Source organism: Lycium ferocissimum, chromosome 10, assembly GCF_029784015.1.
Source record: "Lycium ferocissimum isolate CSIRO_LF1 chromosome 10, AGI_CSIRO_Lferr_CH_V1, whole genome shotgun sequence".
Taxonomy (NCBI): domain Eukaryota; kingdom Viridiplantae; phylum Streptophyta; class Magnoliopsida; order Solanales; family Solanaceae; genus Lycium; species Lycium ferocissimum.
Window position 1 is genome coordinate 37,111,322 of NC_081351.1, and position 15,434 is coordinate 37,126,755.

Consider the following 15,434-nt stretch of genomic DNA (forward strand, 5'->3'; position numbering starts at 1 on the left):
TACGTTATTCTTTACTTTTTGATTATCCATTTATCTTGCTAACAAGCCTAATCACATATCCTTTAAACCGCGTACAAATTCAATTGTTGGTCTCTTTTGAGGGGAAGCAATAATTCACCAATACATGAATTATAGTCATATGATTTGAAAGTTTGAATGTTAATCTTTGTTCTTCTTCCTTTTTCGTTAAGCTTTTCTCCAGAACTTCCTATTATTCATTTGGAGTTGCAATTAGGGATTTTGTGTATTCAGTGATGTGTTTACTTCTTTAAGGAATTTCTTAAAAAGGATGTTATAAGATTAATTAAACAAAAAAGCATATCAGCAAGGACAAATTAGTCACATCGTTATTTTTTTCATTAAAGAAAAATGAGGTAAAAGAATTATCCGAAAGATTTCAAAATAAGGAAGGTAAACATAATTTCTTAAACTATAAGGGAGGTCAGTGTGATCACACTAAACCTGAAGGGGTTATTCCTATTATTTATCCACGTGCGGCCTGTGACTGTACTTCTATTGGGCCTACACTAATCGGATTATGTGTCATATAAGGTACATTAAGCACTCCTTAACTGTGATTCAGGTTTAAGGGTGGACATATAACAGGTCTTAATTCACTGCAACCATCAAAGATGTTTTTTTTTCTTTTTTTTTTTCGAGTTTATTTTGGCTTCTTATGAATTTTTTGTCAATTTTAAACGTGTACCATGACTGTAACGGATAACCAATTGGCTCGCTCTGTTCTCAATTCTTGGTTTAATGATATTTGATAATGCATCTCAGTAATTTCTGGCTAATTTAACGTTGTAAGTTGTAATACTTGCTAAGCATCTGTTTTATAGTTTGATTTGACGTGTCTCAATTGGAACTACTTAAGATATATTTTTCATACCTAGTTTTGTCACTTAAGTTGGAACATATACGCTATAGGAGGATCAAGAAGTAATAGGTGGTAATTGGTAGTTTGTCTCTCAACAAAACAATGTTGTAGATGCTTAAAGTTGTTTGATGATTGATGATATGTAACCAAATTCATCCCCTTATGAAGTACATTAATAATTCCCTTTTGGTTTCAGGAGGTGCAAAATGAGGCCAACGGTGATTAGCACCAAGAAAGACAAATATGGATACACGGATGGTGTACTTCCATCGCGTGTTAAATCAGAAGTTGATGAGTTCTGTTATGCCCTTGGGGGAAAGCAGCCTATCCATAGTATCTTAATTGCAAACAATGGTATGGCTGCAATAAAGTTTATAAGTAGTATTAGGACATGGGCTTATGAGACATTTGGCACAGAGAAGGCGGTTTTGTTGGTGGCAATGGCTAAACCCGAGGATTTAAGAATAAATGCTGAGCACATTAAAATGGCTGATCAGTTTGTACAAGTCCCTGGTGGGGCAAATAACAACAACTATGCAAACGTGCAGCTTATTGTTGAGGTTTGTAAATGTTGAACCTTGAGAAAAATAATTTGAAAGGTGCTAATACACTCTTTTTTCTTTGTTTAGACGGCGGAGAGAAGTCATGTTGATGCAGTTTGGCCTGGTTGGGGTCATGCATCTGTAAAACCTCAACTGCCTGATGCATTGAGAGAGAAGGGGATCATTTTCTTGGGCCCAACTGCTAGATCAGTGGAAGCATTGGGAGACAAAATCGGGTCATTATTGATTGCTCAAGCTGCCAAAGTACCCACCCTTCCGTGGACTGGCTCCCATGTAAGTCGGAATTTGGCTGGCAAGTAGTCTGCTTCTAATAGAATTGACACTAACTACTCCAATATAATGTGTAGGTAAGAGTTCCTCCGGAGAGCTGCTTGGTCAATGAAATATACTCAAAAGCATGTGTTTTCACAACAGAAGAAGCAATTGCTAGCTGTCAAAATGTAGGTTACCCTGCAATGATCAAGGCATCTTGGGGACGTGATGGAAAAGGCGTAAGAAAGGTCCAAACATTCCCAAATTGCAACTAGTCAGATGCCTATCATTATCAGTTCATCTGAATAGTATTAACTTGATATGTTATTTTATTATATGGCATTTTGCTATTACTTGCTCACTTCAGGTTCACAACAATGATGAAGTTAGAGCACTATTCAAGCAGGTTCAGGGTGAACTTCCTGGCTCCCCCATATTTATAATGAAAGTGGCTCCCCAGGTTTGACCATTTCCGTCTTTTTGATGTTAAATGCTTCAACTCATGACCAGTGGAGCGAAATCTTTTATTTATCATCATTTTTCTTTTCTTAACACTAGAGTCGACATCTAGAAATCCAGTTGCTTTGTGATCAATACGGCAATATTGCATCCTTGCACAGCCGTGATTGCAGTGTTCAAAGGCGTCACCAAAAGGTTTGTTTGTATTTTAATTTTTGGCTATTGCGTAGTAATTGATAACAAAACAAAGCTTCTCGCAGCCAAGGCTACATCTTTCACTAATATGCTTAATGACAGATCATTGAGGAGGGGCCAATAACAGTTGCTCCTCTAGAGAAGGTGAAAGAACTTGAGCAGGCTGCTAGAAGACTGGCTAAATGTGTCAATTACATTGGAGCTGCCACTGTCGAGTACCTTTACTATATGGACACAGGAGACTACTATTTCCTCGAACTCAACCCACGATTACAGGTTCGTGATGTCAAATTTTTGTTCTTCACTGAGTAGAGGAAGATTGATCTAGATTGGGTGGTTAGTGTTTCACAGTCCTTAAAGACGAGCATCAATGGTTACAATTAAAACTACATGTGCTAATTTGATTACCAGAGAAGTATTTTTCTGATTGGGTTTATTGTTGAACTTTATTATGAAAAATTCTCTACATTTTCTACACTGTATTAGGTGGAACACCCTGTAACTGAATGGATTGCAGATATAAATTTGCCAGCAGCCCAAGTTGCTGTAGGAATGGGGATTCCATTATGGCAAATTCCAGGTTTACTCCTGCTTGTAAATTTCCTGTTGTGCCTCCTTTCTCTCGATGCTTAGGTGTTTCTTTGTGATTCTACTAGAAATAAGGCGATTATATGGAATGGCACATGGCGGAGGATATGATGGTTGGAGAAAAACATCAATTGTTGCAACACCATTTGATTTTGACAAGGCTGAGACAACGAGGCCGAGAGGTCATTGTGTGGCTGTTCGTGTAACTAGCGAGGACCCTGATGACGGTTTCAAGCCTACCAGTGGTGAAGTACAAGTAAGGATAATGACTACTGAAAATTTTCACTCTCGATTGGTTTCAGGATGAACACATGTTAATGTGAATGACGTCCCATAGGAGCTGAGTTTTAGGAGCAAGCCGAACGTGTGGGCATACTTCGCTGTCAAGGTAAAGTAAATGGAAACAAAACATTCAGGTCCTTGCATTGTAGCTGAGCTCAATCATATATTTGCTTGCAGTCTGGTGGAGGCATTCATGAGTTTTCAGACTCTCAGTTTGGTAAGTTCAATTTCAATTATGCAGTTGTTTTTTATTATATTGAATTTTTAGCTTAACAAGAAACATATATTTTTTTCAATACTTTAAAAAGACGCAATAACAAACTAGAAAATGCAGTATCACCTCGCAGTTTCCCCACTTTCCACTTTGACTCCCGGACGGTTATGCTTAATAACATAAGTTGTTAAAACAGAGCCTTTTTACTTATAGCTAAAACATTTTTTTTTTCTTATTCTACATTGGCTTCAATTTCTGAGAGTTCGCATTATTCTGAAGTTCGCTAAGATCGGGTGTTAAAGGTCCGCTGTGTTTATTGCAGTGTGTTGCAATTTTCTCTACCTCTTCATATAATAATTGATACGAGCCAGTTCAAACACCATCAATTTAAATTAGTTAACACATACATTGAGAAGAAATGGTATCATTGTGGCATGCCTAAATCAATATATTTTCCAGTTTATTTTACTAACTAGAGAAAACGGAATTGCTAATGTAGCTGTCAAATCTTTTTTTAACAGTAGTAGCCTTAACCCGAATAGAGGGATTCGTATATCTAACACTAGCTTTTTATTGAACGGGGCATAGTTGGTTGATTGATTGATTCTAGGCAGTTCTTGATTTTCATTTTTTCCGTATCAACTCCTGTTCTGATTTCTCATGACAATTATGTTTTTTACAATCTTGTCACACCAGTGGCTGGAAAATTGCTAGAATTTCTCATGGAGATCATTTCCTTACACGTTTAGGGATCATTTTTGGAATTTTCAACTATAAATGTCCAATTCAAAACAAATTGTGCACCTGGCTATTAACTTCCGAAACTTAAAAAGTTTTATATATTTCCACAGGACATGTTTTCGCATTTGGAGAATCCAGAGCCCTAGCCATTGCAAACATGGTCCTTGGATTGAAGGAAATTCAGATACGTGGGGAGATTCGCACAAATGTTGATTGCATGATTGATTTGTTGCATGTAAGTATCATATTATACACAAAATACAAGCCCAACTCCCTCACTTTTGTTTCTTTTTATAATATTGGATATTTCTGCAGGCTTCTGATTATAGAGCGAATAAAATACACACAGGCTGGTTGGATAGTAGAATCGCCATGAGGGTTAAAGCAGAAAGATCTCCTTGGTATCTTTCTGTCATTGGGGGAGCTCTTTATGTGAGTATACAATTTTAGTACCTGGTTTTGGTTGCTAAAGGGAGAAAATTTGCCTGCATACTTAAAGGATCAAAAATCTAATGCAGACTTAGTGGCTAACTAATTTGTACCTTTTTCTGTTAATTTTTTTCTGACTCAGAAAGCTTCTTCAAGTAGTTCAACCATTGTTTCTGAATATATTGATTATCTTGAAAAGGGTCAAATCCCGTCCAAGGTACTCAGATTGCGAATACTTTTCTCCGTCTGACTTTTCCATTTTTCTGTTTTTCATTTTCAAAATAACCCGTCATCCCTCCATATGCAGCATATTTCTCTTGTGAACTCTGAAGTCTCTCTAAATATTGAAGGGAGCAAGTATAGAGTAAGTATTATGTTCTACTTATAGCTGTTGCCTTTGGGCATTGGTTGGTGTTGGTAGATAAGAATAAACATTAGCGGCCCGTTCTGGTTTATGGTTTTGTGCGTTTGTCTCTTAGATCAATTTGATGAAGGGAGGGCCAGGAAGCTATATGTTGAGGATGAATCAATCAGAGATTGGAGCAGATATACATACTCTGCGCGATGGAGGACTACTAATGCAGGCAATTATAATTCATTTTGCAACTTTTTTATATGCCTTTTTACTACAAATTGCACTTATCATTTTCAGTCGCCATAATCTTTATGCTGTATATAGCCTTGTAGAAAGAATCCTAATATGACACATAATGATTTCCTTTCACATTCGCAATCAGTATCCTCTAGATTATTATAAGTCCACTTGATCTTTGCAGCTGGATGGAAATAGTCATGTTATATATGCAGATGAGGAAGCAGCTGGAACTCGTCTTATCATTGACGGGAGAACTTGCTTGCTGCAGGTGCCATTAACTTTTTATTTCCCAATATATGTTTTGCTTTTATCAACTGTTCACCTTCTTATCATATAATATTCCTTGTATATATCCAGAATGATCATGATCCATCAAAGCTTGTTGCAAAGACACCCTGCAAGCTTTTGAGATATTTGATATCTGATGGTAGTCATGTTGATGCTGACACACCTTATGCAGAGGTTGAGGTTATGAAAATGTGCATGCCCCTCCTTGCACCCGCCTCCGGAGTTATCCAATTTAAGATGTCTGAAGGTCAAACAATGCAGGTAACCATATTGTCATATGAACACGGTATTTTTGTCCCTTTGCAGCATCGAAAAAATAGAAAGTAACTTTATTTATGTAGGCTGGTGAGCTCATAGCATCTCTTGATCTTGACGACCCTTCAGCTGTTAGAAAAGCAGAGCCTTTTCATGGAAAGTTTCCGCTTCTGGGACCTCCATCTGCCATATCAGGAAAAGTTCACCAGAGATGCGCTGCAAGTCTCAATGCAGCAAGGATGGTTCTTGCTGGATATGAGCATAACGTCGATGAAGTAAGCAATGTCATCTAGATAATTGAGGAGCATAATTGCTAGTAGAACATATTTTGAGCTAAGAAGACATAAAGAAAAAATTTCATTCCAAGTGAAAAAAAAAAAAACGATTGAACCAACTCAATCTTCCCTCCAGGTGATTCAAAACTTGCTTAGTTGCCTGGACAGTCCTGAGCTTCCTTTCCTGCAGTGGCAAGAATGCTTAGCCGTGCTGGCAACAAGACTTCCCAAGGACCTGCGGTATGAGGTAATGACTATATCCATGGATATTTCTTCCATTTGTGGCAAAAGTTGTAGTTTCTAGCTCATAATTTTGCTTTGTGTACCCTTCTTTCAGTTGGAAACAAAATGTAAGGAGTATGCCTGCTTGCAAAATGTTGACTTTCCGGCCAGAGTTCTGAGAGGTGTTGTAGATGTAAGCCTCTTTTCAATTTTCTCTTTCTTGACACTTTCTCATCTCTTCTTTGTTTCCTTCTTTTTTGAATTTTGAAGGTCAATTAAAATTCATTTGTTTGTGTTTTTTTGTCACTGTTCTGGTTTAGGAACACTTAAGATCCTGCCCTGATAAAGAAAAAGATGCTCAAGAAAGATTAATTGAACCTCTGCTGAGTCTTGTCAAGTCCTATGAGGGTGGAAGAGAGAGTCATGCCTGTGGAATAGTCCACTCCCTTTTTGAAGAGTATCTATTTGTTGAAGAATTGTTTAGTGACAACATCCAGGTGGGTTGATGTATGCAAACAATTATTCTGTGACAATCATCCACTGCATGATCATATCCCTAAGGTGAACTAAGTTCTTAGAAGAATTCTATCCTAATGAAACAGATTATATGTTCACAAAGTAGCCAGTTTGATATTTCAATTTTAAGTAAGTCTTACACAACAGACAATTAGCTAAGAGCAGAATACAATGGAAGCAAAGGATTCATGAAATCAAGATCAACTAGTTGTGATTATCGCTTAGCTGTTTTTCTATTTACATTAGGTCCGGTATTTGTTTGGAATTTCTTTAGGTAGGTTAGAGACATATGTCAGTTCTTATCCCTTCCTTTTTCAGGCTGATATAACTGAACACCTCCGACCTCAATATAAGAAAGATCCCCTGAAGGTTGTTGACTTAGTGCTTTCTCATCAGGTGCATGCTAACTGTTCATACCTATATGATCTTTTTCTATTAGTACATGAACAAACTGTTAGTATGTCCACAGTTCCCTTTTCTAGTTTGGTTTATTTTGTAAGATATCATGTATTGATAATGTCTTATTTTCCAGGGTCTTCAGCGTAAAAATAAGTTTATACTCTGTCTGATGGAGAAATTGGTATATCCAAATCCCGCAGCTTACAGGGATAAGCTAATCCGTTTTTCTTCACTCAACCATACAAAATATTCTGAGGTTGGTCCTTTATTTATGCTTGTCCATGCATGCCTTGCAGAACTATGAGAATATATATATATATATATATATATATATATATATATATATATATATATATTTTCAGGCCAACTGCCTGGAAGCACTTCAAGATCAACATTAAAAACATTTCATTGCGGATTTGGAGGGTGTTTGGGTAAAGCTTATAAGCTGGTCAAACTAGCTTATAGGTAGTTTTTAACTTATTTACGCGTTTGGTAAACACCAAGTTGCTTTATAAGCCAAAAGCCACAAGTTGGTCACCCCTAAATCCTAACTTAAGCACTTTTAGGCTGACCAAGTATTTACTATTTTTTCCCTAATATTTTCTCATTCTCAAAATACCTTTCCCAAAATAGAAATTCTAACTCCCTCTCCATTCCATTTTTGTCATTTTTTACTCTCCTTGTATAGATACGTTTTAATTTATAATGTTTGGAAAAATTGCTTATCAACACTTTTTTACTAGACATATCAACTGCTTATTATCAGTTTCAACGCTTCTATCTAAACACGTAAGTACTTATTTAAATAAACAATTTCAGCATTACAAGGTGATTTTCGGCGCTTATCAATTACTTTCAATCAGATAACCAAACGGGCTCTTGCTCCTTCATTCCTTTTTGTCATGTGGACTTTGTAGAGTTGGTGCATATTTTCTTGATCCCTCCATAATGATGGTATCTGTCAAAGAGTGATTCTAATGCTTATGTACTGACCCTTGATATCAGAAAAAGACCACAAAAGAGAGAAAAGAAAAAGTGTTCCGGTATAATTAAGTTACTGAAAGCTCCTAATGTTTTTGAATCTTTATTTTGTTTCTGTAGTTGGCACTGAAGGCAAGTCAACTTTTAGAACAAACTAAACTGAGTGAACTACGGTCAAGCATTGCCAGAAGTCTTTCTGAGTTGGAGATGTTCACCAAAGAAGGTGGCAATATAGAAACTCCTAAGCAGAAAGGTGCCATCAATAAAAGAATGGAAGCTCTAGTCAGTGCTCCGTTAGCCGTTGAAGATGCACTTGTAGGCCTTTTTGATCATTGTGATCACACCCTTCAGAGGAGGGTGGTGGAGACTTACGTTCGAAGACTGTATCAAGTACTGTATTTCTTAGTGTTGAAGGTTTTACTTGTTTTACTTTTCCTAAATTTTTTCAGAGAGATGAGATTTGATATCTAAATTTTGATATGATTCCAGCCTTACCTTATTAAAGGGAGTGAGAGGACGCGGTGGCACAGATCTGGACTGATAGCTACATGGGAGTTCTTGGCAGAGCCGTCTGGACCATTATTTGAAAAACACAGTGAAAGGAAATGTGGAGTGATGCTAATAATCAAATCTCTCCAACTCTTGCCAGCAGTATTAACTGCTGCATCGACGGAAACAGTGCACAACTTGCACACACATATGTCAAATGGATCCATTCAACCAGCTTATCATGGTAACATGCTGCACATTGCATTACTGGGCATCGACAATGAAATGAGTTTGCTTCAGGATAGGTATCACCAGTTTCCTTAATTTTGACTTCATGCTGGACTATTGATTTTGGATATTATGCAGATATAGATAAATCATGGACTACGAAAGATCTATTCAGTACTGTTGGAAAACTTAGATATAGGGTTGCAATTAATTAGGCATCCTTTTTTTTTTTTGAAACTGGCAATTAATTAGGCATCCTTAAAAGTGGATTAAAGCAGAAGAATGAAACGGGTTTCACCATTTTTAGGTTTGGTTAGCTCTGGTTTAGTAGGTGGAAGAAATAAGTATTGGCCTTTATTTTCATACCTCTTAATTATATGGCATCTATTCTGAATCTCTTGCATGTGCATCTAATCCTGTGGTCTGATAGAAAATTGTTTTGACCTTCTTTTGCTTATCATTGGCACACACCATCTGCAGTGGGAATGAAAATGAGGTTCAAGCAAGGATAAAAAAGTTAGCCGAAATACTAAGAGAGCAAGATGTGAGGATCGGTCTAAGTAATGCAGGTTTTTCGGTTATTAGTTGTATCATACAGAGAGATGAAGGGCGGCTTCCTATGAGGCACTCCTTTCACTGGTCAACAGAGAAGCTTTATTATGAGAAGGAGCCTCTGTTGTGTCATCTGGAACCTCCGCTTTCCATTTACCTCGATTTGGTCTGTGTTCAATTTCTCTTCTACTTGTACCCTTAATTATCAGTATTATCTTTTCCTGAGCTAATTTAGGTTCATAATCTCCCTACAATACAGCACAAGATTAAGGGCTATGATAATGTAAAGTACATACCATCCGGGAACAGTCAATGGCACCTCTATTATGTTGTAGAAAAACAGACTCATCCAATTCAGAGGATGTTTCTCCGAACACTTGTAAGACAACCTACATCAGATGAAGACTTAATAGCTTGTCAAGTATTGGATCAGGGAACAATTCCATCCCCTTTGGTTTTGTCGTTTACTTCAACGAGCATTTTGAGGTCCTTAGTATCTGCATTGGAGGAGCTTGAACTTAATCTGCATGATACAACACTCAAATATGACCATGCTCATATGTACTTGTACATTTTACGAGAGCAACAGACAGCTGATCTGTTACCATACTACAAGTAAGAAATTCTAATGCTTTCTTTATGGATACAATTTGGCATGTTAAGCAAATTGGTTTAACTTCATAGCTCTGCTACAGGAGGGCAGACCTAAACAGTGAGAATGAAGAAGATTGTGTTGAGAAGATTTTGGTAGAGTTGGCTCACGAAATTAATGCAATTGTTGGTGTAAGGATGCTTAGGTTAGGTGTATGTGAGTGGGAAGTGAAACTCCGGATATCGTCTGCAGGAGAAGCCAATGGTGCTTGGAGGGTTATAATTGCAAATGTGACAGGCCACACCTGCATAGTACATGTACGTCTGATTCGAAAGTTATTCAATAATTTATCTGTCCACAGTTTGGGCTTTGATCATTAAACAATTACTTTCTTTTATTAGTTGTTTTTTTAATCATCTTCATAGTCTTCTGATAGAGAGCTTAATAGTAACTAAGATTATGATGGAAATGGTGTACAATTATGTATTAGAGCCACATTATTCTAAACTGAGATATTTTTTTCCTTTCTATTGGGTTAAACCATTATCTTAACCTATATATTTATATGCCAAAGTATATCATTACGTATATTCTTTCATCATGTACTTTTTGTGTTCATGAGTAGTTTCGGTTTAAGATTGAAATCATAATTCTGCTCTCTTCAGATCTATCGAGAAGTTGAGGATAAAGCTGAACAAAGAGTAGTCTATCAGTCAGTGTCTGTCCATGGTCCTTTACATGGTGTGGCTGTTACTGCACCTTATCCACCATTGTCTCTGCTTGACCAGAAACGAATTTTGGCCCGGAAGAGCAACACTACGTACTGCTATGATTTCCTACTGGTAAACATCAAACTTAGTAGACATTTCTGTTGGGGATATGGATCAATATTTATCAACCTTTTGTGTATGTGCAGGCCTTTGAAGTAGCCTTGGAGAAGTCTTGGGCAACAGTAAAAGATAAGCCTATGGGTAAGACCCTCCTGAAAGTCACAGAATTAGCTTTTGCTGACCAAATAGGTACTCCTCTTTTCTCTGTGGAGCGTCAGCCTGGGCTCAATGATGTCGGCTTGGTGGCATGGGTTATGGAAATGTCTACTCCTGGGTTTCCAAAGGGAAGGAAAATTCTTGTTGTAGCAAATGATGTAACCTTGAGAAATGGAACTTTTGGTCCAAGAGAGATTGAATTTTTCCAAGCAGTTACTGATGTTGCTTGCACCCAGAAATTGCCATTTATTTATTTGGCAGCAAATTCAGGTGCTCGTATCGGTGCTGCCGAGGAGGTCAAATCTTGCTTTAGAGTTGGATGGTCAGATGAGTCGATTCCTGAGCGAGGTTTTCAGTATGTATACTTGACACCTGAGGATCACGAACGGATTAAATCTTCTGTCATAGCACATGAATTAAAGTTATCAAATGGAGAAATCCGATGGGTAATAGATACCATTATAGGGAAAGAGGATGGCCTGGGAGTTGAGAACTTAAGTGGTAGTGGATCCATTGCAAGTGCATATTCGCGGGCATACCATGAAACATTTACATTGACATATGTAGCTGGAAAAATTGTGGGCATAGGTGCATATCTTGCTCGTCTTGGCCTGCGGTGTATACAGAGGCTTGATCAGCCTATTATTTTAACTGGTTATTCTGCACTTAACAAACTTTTGCGCCGGGAAGTGTATACCTCCCACATGCAACTTGGTGGACCTAAAACCATGGCAGCTAATGGTGTTGCTCATCTGACTGTCTCAGATGACCTCGAGGGGGTATCTGCGGTATTGACATGGTTGAGCTTTGTTCCCCCATATTCTGGTGGTCAACTTCCTATTTCAACTCCTTTGGATCCTCCAGAGAGACCTATTGGGTATTTCCCCGAGACCACATGTGATCCACGAGCAGCAATCTCTGGCTTCATAGATGCTGCCAGTGGAAAGTGGTTGGGAGGCATTTTTGACAAGGATAGCTTTGTTGAGACACTGGAAGGCTGGGCAAGGACCGTTGTGACAGGACGGGCAAGACTTGGAGGAATCCCTGTCGGAATAGTTGCTGTTGAGACTGAAACTCTGAAGCAAGTAATCCCTGCTGATCCTGGACAACTCGATTCTCATGAAAGGATTGTACCTCAAGCAGGGCAAGTATGGTTTCCCGACTCTGCAACTAAGACAGCTCAAGCATTGATGGACTTCAACAGGGAGGAGCTACCTCTTTTCATTCTTGCCAACTGGCGGGGATTTTCAGGTGGCCAAAGGGACCTGTTTGAAGGTATCCTCCAGGCTGGATCAAGCATTGTCGAGAACCTTAGGAATTACAAACAGCCTGTTTTTGTCTACATCCCTATGATGGGTGAACTACGCGGTGGGGCATGGGTGGTTATGGATAGTAAGATTAATTCAGACCATATTGAAATGTATGCGGAAAGAACAGCTAAGGGAAACGTCCTCGAGCCTGAAGGTATGATTGAGTTTAAATTTCGGAAGAAAGAACTGCTAGAGTGCATGGGTAGGCTTGACCGACAGCTTATCAATCTCAAGTCAAATCTTCAGGAGGAAAGGGCTGCTGCTACGATTGAATCCATACAGCAGCAAATAAAAGCACGTGAGGATCAGCTTTTGTCAGTATACACACAGATAGCAAAGAAGTTTGCAGAATTACATGATACACCATTAAGAATGGCTGCAAAGGGGGTGGTGAGAGAAGTGTTACATTGGGAAAATTCTCGTTCTTTCTTTTACAGGAGATTGCGCAGAAGAATTGAGGAGGATATGCTGATCAAAACTGTGAGGGATGCTGGGGGAGACCAGCTTTCTTACAAATCAGCAAAGGATATGTTGAAAAGGTGGTTTATGGATTCAAAAGGAGGCAGAGAAGATGCTTGGGCAGATGATAAAGCATTCTTCTCATGGAAGAATGATCCCAAGAACTATGATGAAAGGCTACAACAGTTGCGAGTGCAGAAAGTGTTAATTCAACTATCCAAAATTGGTGATTCGACATTGGATTTACGAGCTCTACCACAAAGTGTTCTTGCACTCCTACAAAAGGTTTGCCATCAGATTCTAGGGACTTCTTCAAATTACTCCGTTATCCGATTATGTTCTCTCCTTTTTTGTTTTGTTTCCTAAGGTGTCTAAAACAAATAAATATTTGGCTTCCAATGCAGGTAGAGCCGGCGACCAGAGAGAAATTGATCAATGATCTAAGGAAAGTTCTTAATTGATCAAACAGATAACAAGTTGACTGCCATTTGGTTATGCTCCTCGGACAGTTTGCTGCTGAACCTTAAAGCTGCTAAGGCAGTCACCACTTAACCTCTACCATGCAGTGATGGTTCTCTCTTCAAACTGATAATAAGTCGGAGGATGGTAACCACACTGCTCTGGAATATGTGAATCAACCCGTTCCTATTGTTGCTGGGCTTTCGGTTTGAGCGCAGAAAGTAAACTAGAGAACAGTTATTGCTATAAGGTTGGTTCCCTTCACTATGAATAAGCTTTCTGTCACTGTAAGTCTGCTCACATGTCGTTCGGATTACTCTGATTTCTGACCCTCCCCTGCCTTTGTTTATTTGGTTAATTTGATTAGCCGGAAGTGATGCTTCAAATGCAATTTTGGAATGAGTAAGCACTCTAGATTAATATGTGGATTGTTCAGTCAAATTAGTTAATCAAATTAATGCTAATCATTGAATATGAACTATGCTAGTCCCGCTAAATGAAATAATCAAGAATTTTTTTTAGGGATGCGACTTGATTCCCAACACTATCTATCATTCTAGACAAGAAGACTCATCACTATCTTCCAAAGCGGCTTCAAGAAGTTTGTCGTGCACAATGAATGTGAGCTTGAGCTTTTAATGTTGCATCACAGGTAATGCAATAAGCATAATCCTTCCATTTTACGTCGAGTTACTTTTTTTGGCCTTGATAGTCAACTAATCCTTTTCTTTGGAAGATTACCACGCAGAGATTGCATATAATGTGTTTACATGGAAGAGGAAGATGATAAAATAAAGCGAGCAGCTCAACTTGATATTGCAGTAACCAACAAGCTTTCTAGGAGTTGCCAAGGAAGTGAATGAGCATATTCGCTCCTCTAGTGGAGGATCATTATGTCATGGAGTGTCAGTGGTGTATGCTTCTTGCTATCAAGTTCTACACCAGAAAAGTGCATCAACAGGAAATATAGGAGTAGTGTTGTCAAGCACTTTTCTAATTCTAGCTGACAAGTGGTTGTGTCATGCGTGGCGATCTAGCCCTTTGACTACCCAACCTAGTCCCCAGTACTGTTTTCCGATAAAGTCTTCATACTAAAAACTTGTACTTCAAATATTTTTTCAGTCCTAGTAAGGTACGACTATCTAATTAAGATATTTTTTTAAGAAAATAACACAAAATGTGAGATAAGAAATGACATTGTACCCATATTCAACAAGAAAAAGTAATGAAATTGCATAAAATAAAATGATCATATTTTAAAAGCACTAGGTCATGCTATAATAAGTACGTTTAAATTATAAGGCATACAGAAAATTATCATAATCTAAAAGTACTAAGTCATGCTAAAATAAGTACGGCTAATAAGTATTAATTACATGACTAAATATTAAAGAAAAAATAAAATTAAGTTATGTATTTTCATTTTCTAAACCAATATAAAACTAAAGAATAGATATATTATTGTCATTCCTAGCGTTAGAATTAAATTTCTTTTGTTAGCATTAGTATTGATTTGATTTTTGTTGAGTTTTATTTGAGTTACTACTATCTAGCTATGGGCTATAAAACTTATTGGACCATTCAAAATTCTAATTCCAAGTGAAATAATATGTTAAAATACAAAAAACTATGAAAAAGTTTAAGAAATATTTATAAATTACATTATAAATAAATATTTTTATGTATAAAATATTTTTGAAATTTAAAAAATGTAATGTCGAGTTGGTTTGATTCGGTTTGACTTTTTTTAGTTAAAACCAAATCAAACCAATAGTGGTTGGGTTTTTCTTTTTAAAACCAAACCAAGTCAAACCAAACCACTAATTGAGTCTCGATTTGATTCAGATTATCGGTTTGGTGCGGTTTGTCGGTTTCCTTTGTACACCCCTAGTCACAACAATGTCCTTTTGCGCTAAGTGATGTAGTCCTAATTATAATTACGGTAAAAAAATATGGATCACAAATGCAGTGCTTTGAAATGAAACATGACATACACAAAATGAGAGACAGAGATATGAAAACAACACAGCAAAGAAGAATCAAGTACTGATTTGGTTCTTCAAGATGGTTAATCCCATTGCAAAATTAGTGTTTAGACATGTAACTAAGATATACGCAAAGCGGTTCAATGAACTGTTTACCCACAACTACTTTATTTTTATTACAGAATTTGTAAATGGAATTGATGTGTAGTTCTTCTCAGTGCTCCTCAGGCCCCTCATTTC

The 15,434-nt window shown here is 37.6% G+C and overlaps 1 protein-coding gene across 2 annotated transcripts; it reads left to right on the forward strand.

Annotated features, from left to right (window-relative positions):
* Window positions 1-620: 620 nt before the first annotated feature.
* On the forward strand, window positions 621-14,349 carry LOC132033721 (acetyl-CoA carboxylase 1-like). Of its 2 annotated transcripts, XM_059423766.1 has the most exons (35): window positions 621-806; window positions 1,077-1,440; window positions 1,510-1,716; window positions 1,791-1,943; window positions 2,063-2,155; window positions 2,254-2,349; window positions 2,452-2,625; window positions 2,836-2,929; window positions 3,006-3,193; window positions 3,275-3,325; window positions 3,397-3,436; window positions 4,285-4,409; window positions 4,490-4,606; window positions 4,746-4,820; window positions 4,911-4,967; window positions 5,083-5,187; window positions 5,380-5,466; window positions 5,556-5,747; window positions 5,828-6,016; window positions 6,153-6,263; window positions 6,354-6,431; window positions 6,559-6,735; window positions 7,073-7,150; window positions 7,287-7,409; window positions 8,255-8,524; window positions 8,624-8,928; window positions 9,332-9,569; window positions 9,663-10,018; window positions 10,099-10,312; window positions 10,661-10,837; window positions 10,912-13,035; window positions 13,155-13,459; window positions 13,577-13,611; window positions 13,732-13,861; window positions 13,946-14,349. In XM_059423766.1, exons 2-32 carry the CDS (start codon window positions 1,087-1,089, stop codon window positions 13,209-13,211), a joined length of 6,705 nt encoding a protein of 2,234 aa, XP_059279749.1. In that variant the 5' UTR covers window positions 621-806; window positions 1,077-1,086; the 3' UTR covers window positions 13,212-13,459; window positions 13,577-13,611; window positions 13,732-13,861; window positions 13,946-14,349. The 2 variants fall into 2 exon arrangements, with proteins under 2 accessions (XP_059279749.1, XP_059279750.1); XM_059423767.1 differs by lacking the exon at window positions 13,577-13,611 and having other exon boundaries at window positions 13,155-13,315.
* Window positions 14,350-15,434: the final 1,085 nt, after the last annotated feature.